General features: G+C 40.3%; 1 protein-coding gene across 1 annotated transcript; it reads left to right on the top strand.

The window, feature by feature from the left end:
• Window positions 1–1,269: 1,269 nt before the first annotated feature.
• LOC145449996 (uncharacterized) lies at window positions 1,270–23,630 on the top strand. The gene is made up of 6 exons (XM_080328440.1): window positions 1,270–1,402; window positions 9,614–9,779; window positions 10,222–10,327; window positions 13,013–13,144; window positions 15,589–16,232; window positions 20,209–23,630. The coding sequence occupies exons 2-6, from the start codon at window positions 9,662–9,664 to the stop codon at window positions 21,030–21,032; spliced, it is 1,824 nt and encodes a 607-aa protein (XP_080184566.1). The 5' UTR covers window positions 1,270–1,402; window positions 9,614–9,661; the 3' UTR covers window positions 21,033–23,630.
• Window positions 23,631–24,212: the final 582 nt, after the last annotated feature.

Raw genomic sequence — 24,212 nt, 5'->3', positions numbered from 1 at the left:
CACTTCGTGACCGGCTGACTAAAAAAGAAGGTCAACTTTCCGCTCAGAACTCAAAATACCGTTTTTCTCTCCACATTGCTAGGTGGATGACTAAAAAAAAAAAGTCATCTATTTCCGCTCAGATCTCAAAATACCGTTTTTTTCACCGCAATGCTAGGTGGATGACTAAAAAAAAGGTTATTATTTCGCTCAGACCTAAAATCACCATTTTTCACTCCGAAATACCCGCCGGAGCTTCAATTCTGTGCTAATTTGCGGCATATCACTCGCAATTTGAACTAAATCTGACCTAAATTTTCAAAAAAGAGGACAAAAGGGCGTCATCCGAGGACACTTTCAAAAAAGTCAAAAAAGAGGACAAATCCTCTTAAAAGAGGACGTATGGTAAGCCTAATAAACGAGGATTAAAATGCGTTCTTGCAGATATACTTTTTATTTTCATATGAAATCAATAATAAAACTACGTTGTAAAGTATATTTATTGAAATTGTATCATACTGGGCGTTATATATTAGGTATTACTAAGTCCCATTCTGATACTGATAACATAATTGCCTAACTTCAGAGCTTCGTCCAAGCTGGTGTTACTCGTCGTCTGGCCGCAAGGAAATTATTTCTCCCATTTGTCCCGTGCCTAATGTTATCTTTGACCATCCTAACACTTGAAAAGAATATTTGTGTCGCCATCTTTGAAAGGGTGACAACAATGCGCGCATTCGAAGATGGACACTTTCATATTCAAAGATACTACATACATAGCTTCTCGGCCAATGAAGTGGGTTATAGATAAGCCTGTATGAGCTATGTTTTGTAGTGGTAATGACACAAATAACCAACCGGCATTTCTTTTCAGTCGAACCCATTTTGTGACTAGTTAAGTACATTTGGGTGCGCAGATCAGAGAGTAGTGAAAACTAGATTTCAGTTGAGTATCACCAAGTTGGCAATTTCGGTGCATCGCGATCGTATAAACACATGTCACCTCATTAACTGGCAGCATCATAGCACAAATTAGTATGCATTTGCTTACGTTTATATGAGGTGTTGGAGAAAATCGATTCTCAATATCTCAAGTACAAGCGTCACACGTGTGTATTCGTTAAGATTTTACGCAAGGAGGGCAAATTATTATATTTTAATCTTTTTGATCCTCGTGGCATGTGTAGAAGGAGCGACAGCCTCATATAGGCAATGGGATTTATTCGTAAATTCCGCGAGGATGTAAAAGTAACAGGATCAGCCGATACAGTGATGCGTTTTGACAGAAAGGCAGGATGTCTGCGTCTCATAACAACGTATGACGACTCTGCACCATTGGGATATCGCATGTGTCTACTGCTACTGATGCTCAATGCATTTTTATACCATTTTTCAGTGGAGTTCACTCATTGGATCACATTCGGTTAGTACCTATATATCTGACTGTTTCACATGATATTGCGGAAAACAGGGTCTCTCATTACAGATCGTTGACTAATGCCTGACGTTTTCCAATTAGAATTGGTGACATTGTATAGTGTATGCATCAGTTTACTGTGACGATCTGTAGCGATGGCACTGCGTAATATAAGACTTCTCGAGAGATATTGAGCGCCTCGCTCCCAAGAGGAAAACGTCGTATATAATTAGTCATTACGAAGACTGTCAATTGCGTCGAAATACAATTCGAATTGCGCGGTCCGCTTTGATTGACGGCGCACTTCATTCCGCCGAGATTTGGGTCGGGGCGGAACGAAATTTGTCCATATTTCTCATTACTCTTGAGCGACCCGGCAAAAGATTTATTCCCGGGAGCACGACTTGTATCGATCAGATATTATAAGATCAGTTGGACCAATTCCTTGTTTTGTGTCATTGTGAGCGATGTCAACCTGCTGAGGCATTTCGATTTCACGGCAATTATGAGCTGCAAATCAATATCAATTCCAGGACGAGTCGTCCCAGTGCGACTGTGATGATAATTGTTGGCCATATATCACATATACAGTGGTTGTTCACGTTCTTTCCTCCAGTGCACCTTTTCAGATTTTTCGCGGTCTGGCGCCCCGAATAAAGACGATGGGGTAGAAGTCGAAGTCCGGTCGGGTTTTCCGGGTTCAGACTTGGCTATTGAAAATATTCCGGGCTTGAATAAGGTGCAATGACAATTCGGACTAACCAACGATATAAACGGTGTATGCGGTATTGTTCGGGCTTAAATCAGGCTGTCTCAGCAACCTTCGGGTACGGGCTCAAACCTATCGAGCTTGGGCACAATGTACAGTGTATACACAGATGTACAGTGTACACACAGCTCGAATCCAGCTCTGTGATTGGCGGTATGGAACAGTTATATTGATTTGTTGTTGTTGTTGTTGCTATGTGGGATTAGTAAACTAACGGAAAATATGATACAGGCTTTAGAAATACACTCATATTGTATTTGAATTCGGAGAAATAGAGGGAATACGGCACCAAGTTCTTCACTTCTTGAACGTACAAGTACGCTACATGTACTTCCTACGAACCAACCAGTATTTTAGAACGTGTATCCCTTTTCATTGCCGAAGGTTCTCCAAACTACTAATTCTTTTTCACGTCATTGAATAGTCCAGCATAGTGTCGTAACTAGGGTTAGTTCGGATATCAATAATTTTCACTATCCGGATAACGGATATATCCGGATATTTTGGAATTTATCTAACCGGTTAACCGGATAATAACTGCGAAGTGAGACAATCGATTTCATTAGGTTTGCATGTAAAACGGATCGCAAAATCATTACACAGTGTTATTGTAGAGTACCTACCTACGCGCGCAGTATGAGCGAATACGAGAAAAACCACGCAAATTTAATGTTCACTGCTTCTCCAATGCCCTCTTTTTAAAGCATAGATGCATCAATTGTGGGATCCTGTAGCCGGGACTGGAATTTTGTAACAAAGAGTCCACGTTCATTGAATGCTTTTTCAGCTTCCACAGAAGTGGGCTGAATAGAAAGCAGCGCTTCGTAGAGAGTCAAAAGGTTGGCAGATCGTACCCCGAAAACTTCAACGGCTTTACATCCTTTTGACCATCCTTATGTTTAGGTTTGGAGTACTAGAAGGACGACTAGTTGATACTGGAATTGATGCCGACATGATACCTCGCTCTAATTCACGTGATCAGGCACGCAGCCAGCCGAAAATGTAGGGGGATTGAAATAAAATCAGGGGGTTTCGACTTTTTTTCGAATTAATCATCAGCGGAAATCAATTAGGCTTGCACGCACGCACATTTTTGCGAACATTCGATGTCATTCAGTTTCGCGGTGTCACTCTCAGAATCATTAATTAGAATACACTTAACGGCATATCGTCAACAAGCCATCGAGAGATAGGAGCCAATGCATGCTGGGTCCGAGATGGTTAGGTCAGCGATTATATCGTTCGTAGGCCTATTGCAGATGCGATTGTGCAGGTCAACGATAATATCGTGAGCACCAAGCAAATGAAGATGCGATTGTGCAGGCCAGCGATGGAATAGTGTGTACACTGCACATGCTGGCCTATTGCAGATGCGATTCTTCAATCCAGTGGAACTATCGGCTTGTTGAAGACGCGATAAATCAGGCCAGAGACGATAGCCGAGCGCGCGGCAATCAATGACCTAATTTAACGATCTTCTCAGCAGGAGATCGCGTCACTACATTGTGCAATGTGTACAGACGCATCTCGCTAATTGGCAACACGCTTCTCGTTAATCAGCCGCGCCAACACTGAATACGAAGTTTACTAAAACGTGTAAAATGCATTAGCAACGATTCTTTTTTATCCGGTTAACCGGCAGAAATATATCCGGATATCAGATAGTGAAAATACCTGCGGTTAACCGGTTAACCGGTTAACCGTTATCCGGATAATCCAACCCTAGTCGTAACGACGAAACTAGACTCCCAAGTAGTACATAAAACGTCACTGCGGGAATGTAGGATGGAAGAGTCGTAATGTACGGTAATCGTGACGTGATATGACAATCCAATCGCGTCATCATTCTTCAGAATCATAAATTCGCCGTTCGTTGACTGCGCTTGTAATGCTAGGAACGTCAATTTATGAATAAGTAATAAGGCATAAAATTTAGCTAGCGATGATAACAATACAGTATACTTGTTTTGTCGATATGTTTTCAAAGCTCTTCAATTATCGCACAATACCACACGAGTGGCGATTGGCGTGACATTCCTTCATAAAACATACAGTATACCAAGATTGTGGCCAACGAAAGAGTTGCTGACGCTTGATAGCTTATTCCCATCATTGCCGAATGTCACTATATAACTACGATATGATTACGTGTGATATGCAGTCAATGGACCGACCCTCAGTACGATCTAAAGATAACAAGTTTACCACGAGAAGAAATACGGATGTCGCATTACCCTCAACGTATCGAATAGGTATTGATTGCAGATGTAATAAACAGATGTCGAAATGACGGCCATGCACACAGGGAATTGCCGGTACGGTACGATAAAATCAATTGTAACTCGTAACACGAAATTTATTCGTACCGTATTAGTATGGAATTATAAAATATCTCACCGCAACTTCGTACCTTTATAGTACCAATACAATACACATGTGAGTTGTTGTTGTTTGTGGTATTCAGGGTGTTTGTCGACTACCTTGGTAATTTATACCAGGTCAATTTTCTTCAATGCTAGCTTGTAGCACGTCCCAATTCTAGGATTTTATAAGACAGCCGCTTACACGGATGAGATGGTGAAGAGGATCCTAGATATACCTCCGACACTTGGGTAGGCATTCTGGAGTCGACCTCGGTTGGACTCGAACCCGCAATCCATTGGTGTTGCAGCCGTGGATATTATAACAATACGCTATCTCGCCACCAGGGATATCTTATCTATAATCTAGATATTCCTGCTCGCCACGAACAGTTGAGTTGATCGAGCGGATTGGCCACTGTGTGCGGTAAAGAGGCATAAAAGTGCTAATTGATAGTTACATTTTCAATGCATCAGTAGCAACTCTTACCGTAACCAGCATATGTATATTATATAATATACATTGTATTTATATATACTACCGTGTACCGTCTATGTATATGCGGTCACGTATCAAGGGGCGGAAAGCTCCTTCCAAATTGGGAGATTGTGCATTGTGATGTCAATTGTTTCACTACGTTGCAATGAATATTCGCGGCACCAAATCACTGTGAAAAATTTATTTCCAGAAAAACATAATTATATTCTGACTATGCTGCCTATGCATTGATAGCATTCAGAAAATACCCCTGATCTAGGATAAGAAATGTAGTTAATTCTCAGCCAAAAACACGAGGTGAGTTGTAGCCAAATTTATCAGATTTTATACCACGGTTTCGATTTATCCGAGCAAGGAAGATTCACTGAATGAAACCTTTTCATTCTTTTGCGAACCCTAAGTACGGATTTACAGTGAACAAAGTATGCGTGTAAATCATATACGAGTGGAATATGCGATACGAGAACTTGAGTGAACTGAGAAAAATAAGGCCCTTACAGCGGTAATATGCATATATAATCTGTCTAGGTGTCTTGAACTTCGAATGAGTTTTGGCGTTGTCGATATATACAACGGTACGACCCATGCCCCCTTACTGCTTTTATTCGGTGACCCAGAAGGCAAAGTATATATTTCATTGTTTCTTTGTTATCTGTAGCGTTGTCTTTTCTGAAATGATGGGATATCATGATAATTATAACCACATTGTGCTGTAAAAGTCGATGGCACTACTGTACAGCAGCATATCATTATTATTATCGTTGGAAAGGACATGTGACTCTAATCACCTTAACGCGGTCTCGTGAGCCACGGTCAGGATTTAAGTCTTTATACAGCCCCGTTACATATTTTTGCGACAATCGTCTGCTCCCAGTCCTATGAGAAATGCGGCCACTGTTATGCTTTTCTAACAAAGATTTGTCGATCTGTCAGCGTTTTGTTGGTATTCATGGTGTTTGTCGACCACTATGGTCATTTACATCAGGCCGATATTCTTCTTATTTTCCGTAACTGCCGACTTGAAGCACGGCCCACCTCTAGGCTGTTAGCGTAACTGCGTGTTTTGCGAGGACATTATAGCCTCACTGTTCCTCTAAAGTCTAAATATATCATGTTTTCGTAGAATGCTTACTGGTGCAAGCTATAGCCACGATCGAGGTATCCTGCTTTGTATGTAGTTCATAACAAAAGTCAGATTTGGACAGATGAAACTTTATTGGGGATATTTTTTGATCAGATCAATTATTCTATTATTAACCTAATGTGACAACCCTGCTATTGAGCGATCGTGAGCAAATGTAACTTCCAATTCCCACAATTTTAAGGCACTGTGTAACCTTATTATTAGGATTTAAGAGCATATTGCATTATCGACATTTGGATGGCATGGTTTCCATGCATATTTCAGCACAAAGAGCTAAAAACGATACACAGAAATAGACGGTTCACAAACATTGCTGAGATTAGTTATGCTTGTTGCCGATACCGGCGGCGACCTTTTCCAAAGCGATAGCCCAAGTACCGTATTGTTTGGTACCGAAGTATATCTGCGCTGCACTCTTCGCAAAGAATGTACGTCCGGAGCTGGGAATAAATTATTCATTCATTAAAGGCTCGTTTGCTCTCAATTTTATAAACTGCGCAGTGAGCAGTGGACATTATTACTGTGGTAGGACCTGAAATAGGTCTTCAGAGGGTTCTTGATTAATTAGGCTGCTTATCATAGCGTGTACTCCAATAAGATTTCAGAACTAAAGTGACATATATACCCTATTATTTTATTGTTTCCGTGGCCTATTTCTTAATGATTACTGATGCTATTATTAAATTTGATTAGCAATGTTCACAAAATATCCGAATTCGATACCGTGTGAGCTAAGAAAGGAGTCGACGTGATATTGCCTATAAATTACCGACCAGGTAGCGCATAGCGTGGGCCTGTAGAATTCCAGGACATTATATGGGTACTTGCTTGCACTATATCTACCATAACAAAACAAACCTTATTACTGCATTCTAGAACGTTCTAATCATATTGTTGCAGAGATGTACACAATAGGGATTTTACCTGGCAAGTCGCAACTATTGACTGTAGATCTTTCACCAGCAGTGTTACCCAACCTGTTGGTCGCGCGAAGCTATTTCTCGTAGGTCGCAAATCAATTCTTCGTGTCACAGTTTTCAATTCAACATGCTGTCACCGAGGGCTGCATTTTTATGGAATAAAAATTGCATTTGTTTACATGGTTTCTATTCTCATTAATTTTTTTTTCTCATTCGTTCGGTCACATCTCACTGTGTGTCACACTACCTTGCATCTAAAGTGGGTTACGAATTGAAAAAAACGTGAGAGAGCACTTCTTTAGACAATGATCCCCCAAATTGACGCCACAGGATTGGATCCGATTTAACAGAATTCACGAATTCACAGGACCCAGATTAGATCCGGGCACGTATTATATCCGGACACACGTATTATCAAACCGATTTGTATCCGGATCCCGAGAAACCGTGATATGCCATCTCTAAAGTATTATGAAGGTCTTTGAATGGCAATGACGTTAATTTATCAATAGGCGATTTACGTCGTTACACTGGAAGAATGCTAGAGCGATTGCCCGACGTCCACAAACATTTCAAAATGGAAGAGCTATGGAGCTATTAGCAAATCCAAATCGTAAAAAGTACGATGTATTCCGTTTTCCAGAAGAGATATCGATATAATCGGGCTATAAAATAATATTCGCATGTAGCCTACTAGAAACATCCAACAACCTCAGAGTTTAGTATAGGCCGTGCGAGAAGTATCAATGTTTGTTATCTGAATGGGGATGACACTACTTCACTATAGTTTCCGATAATTACAACCTACGAGTCACACGAAACGGAACTGACACGGAAAAGTCGAGGCGGCACACAGCATTCGTGCTTATAAATATTCAATGTTGTAATATATATTTTCGCTCTGCCAGAATGAAGTTAAAGGTGTTACACAACCGTACTTTATTTTGTGTTGAAACGAGATAAGAGTGTCTGTTTAGAATTTGCGTAATTCGGAAGTTGATTTCAACAAATTTCGCAAGTAACTGATATAATTAATAATGCTTGATTTTATATCATCAGATATTTGCTGGGCGTGACCAATACGTAGCTTGGTTCGATTATGACAGTCGGCTGTGGTGCATTCAGCAACAAATTGAATAAATAACAATTAACATTAAACGTCCTACCGGGTCCTACGATACTTAAGGCCCCGGTCCTACGTTTTGATCTTATCGGATGTGAGGTCATTTCTCACCTTCGATGAATAGGCGAAGTGTAACCTGAAGTGTAACTATTGCAAAGAGGCTGATGCAGAGGCAGGGCAGATAAAATACAAAAGCAGCCGTTTCCTGACCAGACGCCGAGTACGTTTTTTCTTACTACAGACTATCTTGCGTTGTCATGCATACATATTAACGTGTAATTGCATTTGGTTGTCAGATGTGTTGAACCGTGTGCAGCACAGTGGTAATGTTTATAAACCGAAAGCGGTGTTTATGGCGATTTATTAAAATAACTCTTACTGAATTACGCTGGACCATTTTGCAAAACCAAGTCGTCGCATAAAACAGTTATTGCTATATGTTCTGATGGCCTGTTGCGCGAAATGGAATACTTAATATGCATATAAATCCAATGTAAAATGATGGATAAATTCTTTGAGGAATTATAACCAATATCAGGTATTTTATAATGCCTATTGAATGAACATTATCAGTCCAAACTTTAAACTCCAGTTACAATTTTAACGATGTAACAAAGTTCACAGAATTAAAACAGGTAGTGGTCCTTGATAGCAGAGAGAAGCTCAAGTAACAGTCTGTGGAATTGAAAGTAAGCATATACGTAAGACCAATCCTATAAAAAAACATTGAAATTTCTCGTATTGTAAAGGTGATCGAACCAAGCAATATATTATGATCTAATATCCTGCATTACGAGAGGTATATACTTTTCATTTGAAAAATAACACAGTCATATGGTGTGGATTATGGGGAGATACAAAACGATTGATTTTAGCGCAAACTCGCAATCATAATTGTGGTCAAGTATACCGGCCGTCGTGCAATCAGATCTTGTGCCCTTCTGATTGATAGCCTTCCGAATTTCGGTCGATTTTAAATTTTATGCTTCTCTGATCTTGAATGTGCAAGGCATGCAATCGCAATGAAAGATCAATATGACTCCCGCGTGTTATTAGGTAATCGATGTACCCGACGCAGTTCCGTCAGTTTGTCAAACTTTCGGGGATCGTTACACAATCCTTGTCGGTCGAGAATTTGATAGGAAGGATTTCTCTATATTGGTTGACAGCGGAGTCGAAATATTTCCGCCTGGGACCTTGATATAAATTAGTGTCAAAGAAGTCACTTGGGAACAAAATCCATTAAGACGGAGAGTGAAAAAAAAAAGAAAATCTCAATTTCAAAGCAATAGACAGTGACCTGTTCAGTATACACGTGAATAAGGGAGGAGTTATTCGCAAAACTATATAACTTCGCGATAAGCATTGCTCCGCCGTCCCGCACACTGTGAAGTCTCTTCAGGAACGGGAAATTCAAGGATTAATTTGAAACTCTAAACACCGGTATATAATGTCCTGGCACTTTTTGGAGAGATGGATCGAGAAAGCCAATCATCACTCAACCCTTATCGGGAAATTTTGGATAACATTCCTCATCGTATGTCGTATCGTGATCGTCGCTTCTGTGGGTAAGTTATAATTTTCTGAGCTCGAATATAATTCTTGAAATAAAAGATTGTGGAAGTCAATAAGAATTCAATGCAGAGTGGGATGGTCTGCATAAAAAGCAGGAATGGCTTCCTTAGTCAATATGTAGTTTGTACGCGTTCCCGTTTATTTAATGACAAAAGTATATGGTGATTACGTAGGACGCCTTGTCCAGTTTAAAATCCTTCTATTCGCATACCTGTTTGTGTTTGTAATATATAATTGATGTGCATGCAACTTCAATGATTCAGTAGATTAGAAGTGAACTGCATTTATCCTATCCGCAATGCAAGAGTCCCAATCCCGATTCAATGTCACAACCTCAATCGTTTTTAAAAAGTTTATTTTTCTATTTTACCCATAATATTTGTATGCTGCAACTGTGCGTTATTATTTGCGAATGATGTCTGCGTTGAATTACAGGCGATAGGGTTTACAGCGACGAGCAAAGTGAATTTAAATGCAACACGGCGCAACCGGGCTGCATGAACGTGTGTTTCAATAAATTTTCTCCGATATCTCATTTGAGGTAAGAATTAGTCCATGCCCGTGCCCACAATCGAAGACCCGATGTCACGAATTACATTTTGTGAGCATAGTATTTCTTGGCTACCGAAATGGTTACTATGATTGCTATTGAGGCAAATACTGTATTTCCACATATTGTAAAATATGTGAAAGGGTGTATTATGTAGAAAAAGTACTCGCAGTTGGATTCATGCCGCTAAAATTGAATTTAGTGAATGTAAAACTTGCAGTAGGATTCATGCTACAAAATTGTATTTAATATACATGAAGTTGACTTAGCATTTGCAATAAGGTCTTCAGTTTTCGGTTATGGTTCTATTATTGTCCATAATCGGCTGTCACGTAATGAAATTGAGAATTTGGGAGCGAATCATGTGTGAAATGGTAACGATATCTGTTAAGCCTGAAAAGCACTGCGACATTCTAGTTCTGTACTACGCTCTTACCGTGACAGTGAAATAGAAAGTATAGCGTAACAGACTGAATAGTTTTATGGCCCTAAACATGAATTATTTAAACTCGAGCCGCGATCTCCCCCATTTACTCATGCTTTGCTCTAAGTAAATAGATAGGTCTGGCTATTACCAACTCCTGCGCGCGCCAGTAAAGCCCCAAATCTCATGGGCAAGCGCTGGTTTGAATCAGCATTGTATTTATTGCGATAATGACAGTTGTACTACGAACGCGCGCTCCGTAATGATTTATTCATTTTCTTCTTGTTCTTTTCATCGAATATCATAAGTAGGATTTGTCGAGCACGTCGACTGTCACTCCAATGAATTTAAATGCATCTCGCAGTCTGGAGTAAACACGCATACTATGATATCTCTACATTGGTCGGCAAGAGCAAAATAAATTGATGGATCTCTTTCCGAGTACGCGGTAACACGATTTTGGTCAAACGCCATACTTTCTAATGTTTTCATAACCGTATGCTGACTATTTAAAAGAAAATAATATATGGAAGTCAAAGGTGTGCCCAGAACATAATGCAAAGAGAATGGTATGGGAAAACTCATCGCATTGCATCGCATTGCATCGCTTCATTGCGAGAACACAACAACCATGATGCAACAAAATATAACATCCATTCGTAAGACAAAAATTTGTAGTCTATAAACTGTCGATGCTCCTTACTGCTACTACGCACAGAGCAGAATAAAACAAGAGGAATCAAGCCCGTTGCAAATGAACTCTTTAGAGATGGCAACAGTCCGTACTTCGAAATAATGACGCATGTCAAATGGGTGCGGGTCCGAGTCCGACGGAGGTCGACTTCAGAATTCTGATACCTAAGTGTTGGAGGTTTACCTGTAGGCTCCTCCTCGCCATCTCATCCGCGTAAGCGGTGTCTTATAAAAAGCCTAGAGGTGGGCCGTGCTATAAGTCGGCAGTTACGGGAAATAATGAACAATATCGGCCTGGTGTAAATGACCATAGTAGTCGACAAACACTATGAATACCACAAAACAAACAAACAAATAAACAAACGCATGTCCAAAATAAGTACAAATCTTAGAAATAACGATGAGGTAGTTCTATAAGACATCGCCCTTTTAGATAAGAACGACACGGAAACTCTGTATATACATAGGACAGTTTAAATGCGCACTCACAAACTCGACGCCGTACGCGGATGAGATATGGAGACTAGAGGGAGTTGAAATTCGATACAAGGTGCAAACACGTTTTAGGTACAGTACGGAATAACCTAGACGTGCTGCCGAGAGCGACATAATTCGAGTGGGGGCGGAAAATGAAAATTGAGATTACGCCACACCTTCTGTTTTGGCTTGATAGCATAATGAAAGGGCTAAAATATTTTTATCGACTCGCATCAACTTCCACGTCTACCTTAACTACCCCCTCGCCTATAAGCTGCTCCCCAACATTCGTCATAATACTTGATTCCGATGAAACTTTTCATAACGGTATGAAATGAGATTTGTACAAGTACGGCAGTGTAGCTAATTACTGAGTTCTGTTTGCCTGGAGTTATAACGGTGGTTATTTCGCACCACATACGTGTATTGATTCACATGTTCTGCGGGATCGTCACCCTCATTACTCGCCTTTGCATCGATCGATAACAAGGCAAATCGTACTTGACTTTATCAAGTTTGTTTGGCCGCAGTACTCGAGTAGGGAGCAAATTATGTAGCATTGCTGAGCATTTTGTTGACGTGACGTTGACGCCAACGGAAAAGTAAGAAATAATTACCGTGAGGGTTCTGAATGATACAGAAATACGTGTCTGGTATAAAGAGATATGCGTCAGCGCCGAATAATGCATAAGATTCGATTGCGCTGTTTCTGTGCGTAATTTTCTTTTAAATAATGACCAAGTTTCTGCGATATATACCAAACGAACGAGAGCGCGCCCGCGCATAGTCACCTAGTATAAATATTCATGCATATCTACTATACATTGCTATACAGGGTGCAATGCACCAACTCTCTGATGGATATTCCTGGCAATTTCATGGCATGGGAATTATATTCCCACGAGCAAAAGACGTCGCGTGCGGTTCACGGCATGAAATATTCACGGGGTCAAACCGAAACTTTAACGATTGACATTTGTGCTTGCCCAGCATGGCGCAGTATGAAATAAAACGGAAGTTACCGTCATTGGTGGCTTTATCTCGATCGCAGAGTTAAAATCTATACGTCTATATCTATTCAGATTTTGGAGCTTCCAAATACTCTTGGTAGCAACTCCATCAGTCATGTTCGTAATATACTCTGGGCATGACGACAAAGGTTCGAAATCGACAGCCAAAGGCAACCAAAAGAAGAAGAAAAAGCATGCTTCAAAGTCAGTTAGTAAACACACATTGATAAATAGTGAAGTATAAGGGTCACTAACTCTATGTGAAGCGAAGAATCTGTCACATGTGTCTCCACTTTTACTAAAGAACGACAGCCACTATATATATAATTAGAAAGTACTTTTCGACAATCGCCTCTCGGCGATTCTAAAGATTTTTATCAAATTTAACATGTACAATATACATTAGAGCTGTTCAAAAATAACCTTTTTTCCTGAATCTTGTTGGCTACGTGATTAAATTGTTAGGTTGCCTTAAAAAACGACGCACTCCAAATTTGAATTCATTCCAACCAATATTCGAGGTTTTCGTAGAGTTTGAAAATTTTGAATTTGCCCGGAAACGAAAAAAAAAATTTTTTTCAAATTTTTCTGCCAACGCCATGAAATTGTTGGGCTGTCTTCAAAAACTATGCAAAACAAATTTGATACAATTCCAAGCCGTAGAAGTGGAGTTATTCCAGTTTTTCGATGATCATTCTTGGATTATCCACCGATCAAGGATAATCCCAGAATTATCGAATAAAAACTGAAATAACTCCGCTTCTACGGCTTGGAATTGAATCAAATTTGTTTTGCATAGTTTTTGAACATAGTTTTGAACAATTTCATGGGGTTGGCATGGGGTTGCGTTTTTGGGCAAATTCAAAATTTTCAAACTCTACGAAAACCTCGAATATTGGTTGGAACGAATTTAAATTTGGTGTGCGTCGTTTTTTAAGGCAACCTAACGATTTAATCACGTAGCCAACAAGATTCAGGAAAAAAGGTTATTTTTGAACAGCCCTAATATACATTGTACGCGCAGGTATGTACTATATATGCACACTGTGGCAGTGGTGTTCAAAATAGTCATCGATGCTACTCAAAGAAACTGCTATAAACTGAATAATTATACTCATGTAACAATATAGTCACATCGGTTAGCAATCCAATATTGGTATTAGGACTTCATCCATTGCAGTATGATTTATCTATCTCGGACACTGTTCCTGAGTATCTTATATTGAGTTAACGGCACAACTACAAGCATATATAAACACTAAACAGCGATTCACATGAAAACAGATTTCGCATGAAACAAGGAGTCATTAGTCAACATCTAATAAACAATCCAGTTTTTGCCAGTAATTACAATGACTGTGATTGCTAAAGTCGAATCTGCCTTTCAGTAATTTTTCATGGAGTCAACGATTGTTAAATTTAAAAATCCAGATGTATGCTGGAAAATTGAGTTGTACTGTTAAATGTATGTCTAATGTTTCCTCTATTGTATAATTAGTTTCTCGTGCGTTTTCGTTGTTATGACTTCGTATAGTTGCCGGTAACGCTGACTTCGTCTCGCGGTCCTTATTAGATTGTTACGTGAAAACTTTGTCAAATTGGTTTTCATTTGATCCTCTCTCTATAAACTATATATATGTTGTTGTGTCGTTAACTCGTGATAAGGGACACATGAAAAGTATTCGAGATAAATAATTAAACATTCGAGTTAAACACTGAATGTAGTCTGAGAAGCAATGTTCAAGTTTGTTGCCGCTCGTCGCCTATTCAAGTAATGCCAAATATACTGTACATGAATTAGAATTAGAAAACGAAACATTTTCAAGGTACTCAGATAATTAAAAAAGCAGGGTGGACATTATTATGAAGTGAAGTAATCGCCTTTCGAAATTGCAAGTTGCATCTCTGCAAAATGATTAACGACGCTACAGACGTACATGCATTTTTTAAGCTACATTCTATTACCGTGGGCACTGGGCAGTGATACTATAGTAGGGTATCGCCCATTTGTTATGATGATTTCACACGTAAAATGATATAAATATGGAAGCTTCTGATTGGAAAGCAATGATATGTGGATGGTTGGTCTTATCTATAAAAACTGACCAGGAAAAAATTTCAGAACGAAATTATGATGTGGTGCACAGACAAACTCTATTACAATAGCCAGAGAACGATAATTTCAATACTGACGGCCTCCTGCCATTTTTGTTACGAATAGGTCTTGTTTTACAATGCCGTCAATCGAAACTCTTCCTATGCTTTTGAAATCCATGTATCATCAGTAGACGCCATCAATTACAAATAAACATTCGGTGTCCACGGTCTACACAGTCCTATTGGTCTTCAGCAAATCTTGTGTGTAGTTGACCTGGCATCCACAACATGTACCTGCGTAATAGAGATTAAATTGAGTGTACAAGTTTAGAGACATATATGATCAAGCTAATTCAGCTAAGCCTATAAAAGCTAATGTGACTCATCCATTACATAGACTTCATTACCATTTGATCCATTTAGCAAAGGCCCATATTTAAGATAAGCAATGTATAGGCCTGTAGTCCATTTTGAATCCTAAATCCTAATGCAACGCAGATGTCACCGTTTAGTAGTATCAGACATAATGGACCAGTGCTTTCTCTAAACAGACACAAGAACGCTCCGAAATTCGCAAACAAAACAGCCAACATGAACAACAACAATAACAATAACAACAATTCGAACGAAGAAAACGAAGCGACTAGACGACGGATATTGAAGAGGGACCACACGGGACACGGAAAAGTCAACCGAGAATCGCCCAAAAACGAACAACGTGGCGTACTCAGTCAATCGCCGCCGCTATCAAGTACTGTGTTGACCTTCCAAGACGAGTACAGCGGGAATCCGGTGGAAGCGGTTCTGATGCGTGATTCGTACGCGAGGCAAGAGTGCGCCGTGCCGTGGCAAGAGATGAGATGGAACAGTTTGTCGCTAGTGGAAGAAGGCAAGTCGAAGAATAACAAAAACTTGGCCGATCCTAGCACCCTCTGGCGAAAGCCAAAGGACGACACGAAAGCCAATGGACCGTACGAGAGAAACAATAAGAAAGGAAACCTCGGCACCGAAGTCTTCTTTATGGATATGCCAGATGATGGCAATGACGGAAATGAAAAGTACAGAACTCACAATGGAATAAGTTTCGCAGACCAAGACATTTACCACAGCCCAAATAAAGATCCTCACAACTTCGGCGGGTACGAAAATCACCAAGCAGCGTTCTTAAATTCTCATATACCTCCGAAATATCCAGGTATGGAAACCGTCGATTCATTCAGCTACGTAAATGGTTATGCTATACGGCATCGTAATCAGAGCTGTGATTACCTGTGCACAGGGCTGTAACAGCACTTCGTCAGGCCCCCCCAAAAACTTTGGTCTTGGGCCCCCCATAGGGTTATAGATCGAACTTCTGGGGGGCTTCGCTCCCCAGACCCCCCTCCGGCGATACACTTTGACCGCTATTCGTCGTATTCATTGGCAGTTTGTTTAGTGAATCAGCTTTTGCCGCCTAAGCGCGCGAAGCGCGGAAAATTTCTAGAATTCATGATTTAATCGGTCAGTATGATCGGGAATCGCATATATTGTTATCAATTTTTATCTTCTCTCTGCTCACGTAATCAGATTTGCCGGTAGAGCTGAGTGAGGTGTGTTTGAAAAGGTAGGACCACTCAATATTAATTAAACATCTTCGGGCGTATACCCGTTGGCAGGAACGAAACAGCACCTCGTCAGGCCCCAAAAAACGTGGGTCTTGGGTTCCCATAGGGTGATAAAACGACCTCCCCCCATCACGTTGTTCGCGTTTGTCACGAAATTATCTGTACTGTATTGTGAGCCAGCGCGAAGCGCGAAAATTTTCGATAATTTGTGAGGTCAATCATATCGGCGATTGCATATACATTATGCTGTCAATTTAATGTCCTCTCTACTCATGTAATTAGATTTACTGGTAGAGCTGAGTGAAGTGTCTTGAAAACGGGAGGGCCCGTTAATAATGATTAAACATCTTCGGGCGGGCGGACCCGTTGATATGCCTTCGTTACATGGTGTTATTTCGTGACTTCCAGTCTGCTATATCAAAAAATATAGAATCGTAGGCTTCTAAATTCTAAAAGAGACGCACACGATTTCAAATTGGTATTTCTTCACTGGCATAAATTTTTTCCCATCGGGATGGTATTTGTCTTGTGAGGTTCAGATTGCAAAGACAGGAACATTCGGCGCCAGTCATTTAGGCGCCTATGGACAATTAAACCTGTATGTATTTTGTACATATAACGAAGTCTTCGGTCTGCATAAGGGCATAGACCTTTTCGGCCAAGCTTTTCTCGCTGCCGATCGTTCTGGCTCACTTCTTGGAGTCGCATGTTATATGGCCTAAAACTTGATTGTATGTCTTGGTGGGTCGTGGCGCGGCAATGGCCCAATACCCAATCATATAGATAAATGGCAACTTGAATTCCCGAAAAAAATTTGAAAAAATTGCATAAATTAAAAAAAAATACTCTATGATTTATGCTAATTCACGAAATAATTTTGGGTCCCCTTCGAGCTCGCCCCCCCCCAATTTGGGGGTTTGGGGTGCGGCAGTTACGGTGCTGCCTGTGCATTGTGCAGTCGGTGCGCCACACCGATGCGTGCTCCCGACAATTCCAGGGTACCAACTTCGACTGTGACTGCAACTCATATTATTAGCGTCACAAAAATATAACCCTGACAGTCTTCTGATTCTACTTGGAAAATCATATACCACAGGGACAGTCTAATGATCAACATGTAGGCTAACCGAAATTATTCAACATAAGTCATGATGCTACGCTCATTTGTTTCATTGTGACGCTTCCTGAAATCTTCACTCAGTGTACAGCTAACACATTCCACAACATATCAACATAGCTTGAAATGATATGATTTCTATATGAGTCGATGTAATGATGATTCCGCTTTGGTATATAATATTTATATAAGTGACGCGTTTCACTTCAGTCCATCTCAACATTGGCGTTGATGAGCTTGCTTCGTCAGTCGCAGATGATGCCCTCTTGGTCGATTTTCAATCGTCTCTTTAGTTTTAATACCAGCGTTGTAACCAGGTCACAACGTAGCGGGTAGCAAGTCAATGTGACTTTTATAGTTTTGACTCGAACCAACTCGAGTCATTATCAATTCACCACCCAGTGAAGTTCTAGTTGAATTTCCAAGTCAGGGAGAAACGGGTCGAGTCCGCGTCATAGTGTTATGACTCGAGTCCTAGCCGAGGTCATAGTATTTAGTGTTTACTGTTCATTATCGAGTTCAAATCAAAACATCTTCACCGATAAGACTGATGTATTCAGCAGATATTCGAATAAGGTGGAATCTACCTCATAAGGCGCATTTTGAAAACTCCAGACCATTTATTTCAACAACTTTACATCCATTGTCAATTTGTCGCTGCAACTGGACACCTTGGAAGTGTAAGCTAGCGGTCAAAAATTATAGTTTTCTGACTTCCTACCAACATGCTGTGACGCCACAAAAATTGCCGATATTTTGACACCTCCAATGGCCGACCGATGATTCTTTCGAAGTGTTATATCGACTTGATATTATCGGCGAACCGATATATAAGCGGTCGGGCTCTAGTCATTACTAGGGCTGGGCAAAATCGAGTACCTGAGTGATTCGATTCTGAATCACGTAATATGCTTCGAGTCGAGTCGAGTATTCGAGTATCACTCATTATGACGTCACAACAGGATGTACTATGTCGAAGTCCAAATATGAACCTTTTATGCCACCACAAAGAACGTAATGCCTGTTATCCATCACAATAAAGATACTTTGGTATTTTTTCGACCATAACGATTTCATTGCACTTCTTAACAATTTTGTTGGATGATAATGACTTCGGAAATGTGTTATTTCCAGTAACGTTCGTAGCTATAAACTGTGCCTGGTAGGCTCAAACACGGCCAATAAAGGTTTCACGGCTTCCTCGGTGGAAAATAGTATCAAAACTATAATTCTCGTCAGTAAATTAACTTTCAGTTGCGAGGACCGTATAATTTCAGGACTCGAAAAAATCGTATTTTACTACTCGACTCGAATCATTCAAATTACTACTCGATTCAGATTCGAGTACTCGAATCATTTTGCCCAGCCCTAGTCATTACAACCCTGTTGAATACCGATATATGTAGGCTACTGTCATCCAATAGGAAACGATATTCAATCTCGAGAAGAGTGGTTACTGGTTAGCATAGAGTTACCATACGTCCTTTAGGAGGATATGTCCTTCTTTTTAAGGAAATTGAGAATGTACTCCGAGGACGCCTAAGCCCTAAATGTCCTCCATTTTGGCAATTCGTCCTCCTTTACAGGTAGGGTAATGGACAGAGTAAAGTGAAAATCGGCCTAAATGACGTGAAAAGGTAATGCGGACGTTCGAGCGGGTCATTCGGGAGTCGAATGAAATTGATGACGTTAATTTTTTTTAGTCAACACCACCAAATTAACGTAAGAAGTGGGTAAATCGGGAGTAAAGTCAAAATGGCGACCATCTTTTTCAGTGAATAATACAAAATTTGCTGATTTCAATTTCCGTCGACTATAACTTCTATGATCTGATAAAGGTGTCCTCCTTTCCCGATTCCAAAATATGGTAATCCTAGATTAAAATCTTATTCGAAAGTTGGCCCAATCGTCTGAAAACCGGCCGCAATAAACGTTGCAAAGCACCGCTACTATCGCACAATATGGTATATTTGTTTCGGCATACAAATGTGCTTACCCCTTTTCTATGGTATTCCTTATTACTAGGGCAGGTTTTTGTTGCAGTTAAATCCGTGGAAAGTTGCATTAATTTTTTCACAAAAGTTGCACTAAACGACCACATTTTGCTCGGTTGACTAAAAAATAAAAGGTCAACTTCCCAGTTCCACTAAAAAAAAGATCAACTTTCCGCACCAGCTCCCGAAATACCCGTAAGAGCGTTACTTCAGTGCTGTTTTACGGTATTTCAGTCGAATTTGGCCGTGTATTTCACCAAAATCAAAAATACTTTCATGAAAAATCGTAAAAGTTGCAAAATGTTGCAAAAAGTTGCATGAAAAAAATGGACAAAAGTTGCACTATAAGATTCCTTCGAACAGCTTAAAACAGCATTCTACATATCTTACGAGTATTTAGGAAGCTGCCGGAAGCTGTAAAAAAAGTTGTAAAAACTTATTACCAAATGTTTACAGGGGACGAATGGACTGAAAATGGCTACGGCTATCCCACCGCCACTGCTACAAAGCAGAAAACCCCTTACCGTTTTCCGTACCTCACACTGGAAAAGACCAGGAGAGCGAAACCCCGTTTCACGAGGCACTTCCACTTATATTTCCTGAGCGTTTTCGTCCGTCTTTTAATAGAAGTGGCTTTCCTGTTAACGCAAATGTGGCTGTTCGGTTTTTCGGTCCCGGCCTTGTACCAGTGCAACGAATGGCCGTGTCCGAACACGGTGGACTGCTTCGTGTCGCGACCGATGGAGAAAACCATATTCTTGTACTTTATGCTTGGGTTTACGTGCATGTGCGTCGTGGTGAATACGCTAGAATTTGCGTACCTGTTCTGGGTTTACTTCTTGGGACGGCCGAAGTTGCGTATGAACAAGGCCAAAGACGCGGGGTCAGATGACGAAGCTAAAGCGAACGACAACGCGCGCGATTCCAAGAATCACAAAAAAGAGTTGAACCATGACTCCGACTCGTGTGACGAAGAGTACGACGGTTTCACCGGTAACGACGCGCGCGACGACGTACGCGGTAAGCACGGAGTCGGACGTGGGCGTCGCAGGCGGCATCGTCGATCATCGCGCGGCGGGAAGTATCTTCGCGACAAGCAGCTTCAGGAAAATATGACCGAGAAAGAGCGGCGCGAGATCGATCTGATGATTAACGACGAGGATCAAGGCGACTACGACATGGACTTGAACCAAAACGACGGCATGAATGACATCATGCAAATTGATTTCGTTTCGAACGGAGGCTCGGGCGGCGGAGGGGGAGACGATTACAATCTATAGATGTACTTGTGGACTATAGAATAGAGTTTGTAGACGCGAAGATCGTTAACATAAGACATGTTTGGTAAAGGTAGATAGAACGCGGAAAGTCCTGGTATTCATGCGGAAGACCTCCTCATACGGCGGAACATCAAAATAACGATTGCTGTTTTCATTGAGCTGTCTTATTGTTCGCTTTACCTCTAGTCGTGCAGATGGGAAATGACACAAAGTGTCCGTTAATCACAGGGCCTACTCAGTATACTAGACACCTAGTATTTAACGTAAATGCACCCGAAATGGGTGGGCTGGCACACATTTTAAGGAATTACTTGTCTGGAAATATTGCAGTATACTATGCGTAATGTCTATACTATGCGCAAAGATGAAAATGCTCAAAATTGCCACGCAAAAGCGGCATAAATATTATACCGGAACATTGCCTACTCGTACACCATACGAAAACATTGCTTCGGTTATAGTATATCCCTTCTTCTCACGTAACGCAGCACTGTGAGGTAGTGTTGGTGGCCAATGTTGGAATGGTATTTTGCCGGCCATCAGATCCTTCTTGAGAATGATGGGGTCCAGTATGGCCAGCAGTGTACTGTTGTATGTACATTGTACAATTGTACAGTAGACTACACATTAAGGTCAAAATACAAGTGGTTTCTATTTAATCAATATTGAGATTTAAAACATACCTATACCTCGTAAGGAAACATATGCCCTGCCCATCAACGGCCCTTCATTTTATGTTACTTTCCGTACTTTACATTCAGTACTGTACTGTACATGTACAATGTACAATTGTACATGCATCCGATCACTTTGTTTTCAATTTTTATCGTTATTTATAGGGTGTTTGACTGAATTTTCCAAGTCATTTTGTGCCCCTCATGTCCTTCCATTGTATCGCATATCATGTGGTGTTTTGAATCGACCAAGATATTTTACTGAACATACTCGAAAGCGTATTTGTCGAGCATGACCTCGCACTGTTGTTGTCAAGTATCGCGCATACCACCGAAACTATTTTATATAAATCGTATGATGAAACTGTGTCCTAAAGTCACTTTGAATGCCTCCTCTATATCTCGTGGAAATGGCGCTTGTGGGCGTTTCACTGCCTGCCCTATGTGTGCTATTGGCCATGTGTACCTCGCCAAAATATTTTATCGAAATCGTTCGTTGTCGCCATATTCAAGAAGTCCCGTAGTCTCAAATAGCAGAATGACGCGGCAAAATGTTTTGGGACTGAAATTATTTTAATCATAAGCTCGTATATCATGTTCCGTAGCCACGCTAGGAGTGAGTGGTACCAAAATGGAGTCCTTATACGTTACTATACGTTATCGTGTCGAGCATGCGCGTAGATGTGCGAGCCCGGGTAATTGTCATACATGTTTTAGGTTATATTTAGTTACATCCTGTAATATATCTGACCCGTTAAAGGCAACCCGTATGGGGATATGAACATTGGACAGTAAGGGTGTTCAAAAATGACTTTTTTTCTCTAATTCTATGCTGGCTACTTGATAAAATTATTAGGTTACCTAATTGAAGCCTGCACACCAAATTTGGCACAATTGCAACCAGTAGCCACATTGCTACAGGAGAAGGAAGTTTTTTATTCATTATATAAAAAATAAAAAAATTTCAAAATTTTTGTTCACCCCATGATATTGTTCGGTTGTCTATAGAAACGATGTTTACCAAATTTGGCTCAATTCCAGCCTGTGGAAGCGGTGTTATTGATGCTGAAAAATTTGGATTTGAATAAAATAGTAAGAAATAATTAAAGAATTGGTCATCGTAAATACTATTTTATTAAAATCCAAAATTCTCCACAGCAATAACTCCGCTTCCGCTGGTTGGAATTGAACCAAATTTGGGAGCATCGTTTCTATAGACAACCTAACAATTTCATGTGATGAAAAAATATATTAAAGTTTTTCATTCCTTTTTAGATAATATATAAAAAACTTTCTTCTCCTGTAGAAATGCGGCTACTGGTTGAAATTGAATCAAATTTGGTGTGCAGGCTTCAATTAGGTAACATAACATTTTTATCAAGTAGCCAGTATAGAATTTGAGAAAAAAAAAGTCATTTTTTAACACCCCTACTGTCCACTGTAAACAAAGTCATGACAGATATAGGTCACCTGGCCTAGGCCTATGTATTCTCATGCAGTGACAGAGTCATCTAAATGTCTGCCCAGACAGAACTCGCATTACACTGTGACGTCATAAGTTCGTGTTCACGCGAACCAGAATCTTTCAGGGGTTCGCGTCATCCTTATACACCACCAAACTGAGTCTAATTGTTTGATTATTTATTCTCATGTACACTTGTACAGCAGTAGCGCATCTTGGATCATGTCATGTGAGCCATAACTAATGAGTTCAGTAATGCCCTGAGTCCTTTACACTCTTTCATCACGCCTTCTCCGGTTATCATGCATTCATAGCCTAACCATTGCTGTCGACTTATATGGCTCAGCTGACGTTCATTCACTCTCAACTGATAAATACACTGCATTCACAAAGAGGTTGGCGATCAGGACAAACTAATTATGCAAAGAATTGTTGTTGTTTATTAAACAGAAAATTTGGTGCTGTTGGGTTTTTGTACCACGGTCAAAGATTGCGTACAAAGAAATGTACCACTGCCGAAAAGTGCGAACAAATGTGAGATCACAGTAAGGATTTCAGCACAAAAAGAAAATACAACCATCAATCATAACCTGCGATTAGGCCATACAGGATAGCACGAATTCAGATCGTGTATGGGATGATATTTTAATCACTAAGGAGGGTCGTAAGACATGAATTAACATTAAATTCGGTACATTTTGCCACGGTGAATGTGCGATGAAACATAGGCTACATTTGGGAGATGAAGTAAAATGTTCAGGGTTGAACGCGAATTCGCTTTGAAAAAGGATTTTTTCACTAAATCTGGTACACAAAATCTATTGCTCGTTCTTTAACGGAGAAGGAACATTAATTTAAGTATGACGAGTTCGGTATGAAATATGATGGTGTTGATTTTAGTTCGACATAAAGCTCGGTTGATACTTTCCATTTCTCGTCTACATATCTATACGTTAAAGTTATAAGCTTATTCCAGTGTTCTCTTCAGAATAACATCGGGGTGATTACCATCGGTTATTCCAGTCCTCTTCAACCTGTGCGCAT

This window comes from Botryllus schlosseri, chromosome 11, assembly GCF_051294905.1.
Source record: "Botryllus schlosseri isolate E-star chromosome 11, Bs_hap1, whole genome shotgun sequence".
Lineage (NCBI taxonomy): Eukaryota > Metazoa > Chordata > Ascidiacea > Stolidobranchia > Styelidae > Botryllus > Botryllus schlosseri.
This window is presented reverse-complemented; position numbering and strand designations above follow the sequence as displayed.

What these genes read in the sequence shown, in the direction of transcription:
- LOC145449996 (XM_080328440.1), top strand. Translation starts at nt 9,662, where the DNA reads ATGTCCTGGCACTTTTTGGAGAGATGGATCGAGAAAGCCAATCATCAC. An exon ending in TCTCCGATATCTCATTTGAG is followed by an intron (nt 10,328 to 13,012) that starts GTAAGAATTAGT and finishes ATATCTATTCAG; the next exon opens with ATTTTGGAGCTTCCAAATAC. An exon ending in TATACCTCCGAAATATCCAG is followed by an intron (nt 16,233 to 20,208) that starts GTATGGAAACCG and finishes AAATGTTTACAG; the next exon opens with GGGACGAATGGACTGAAAAT.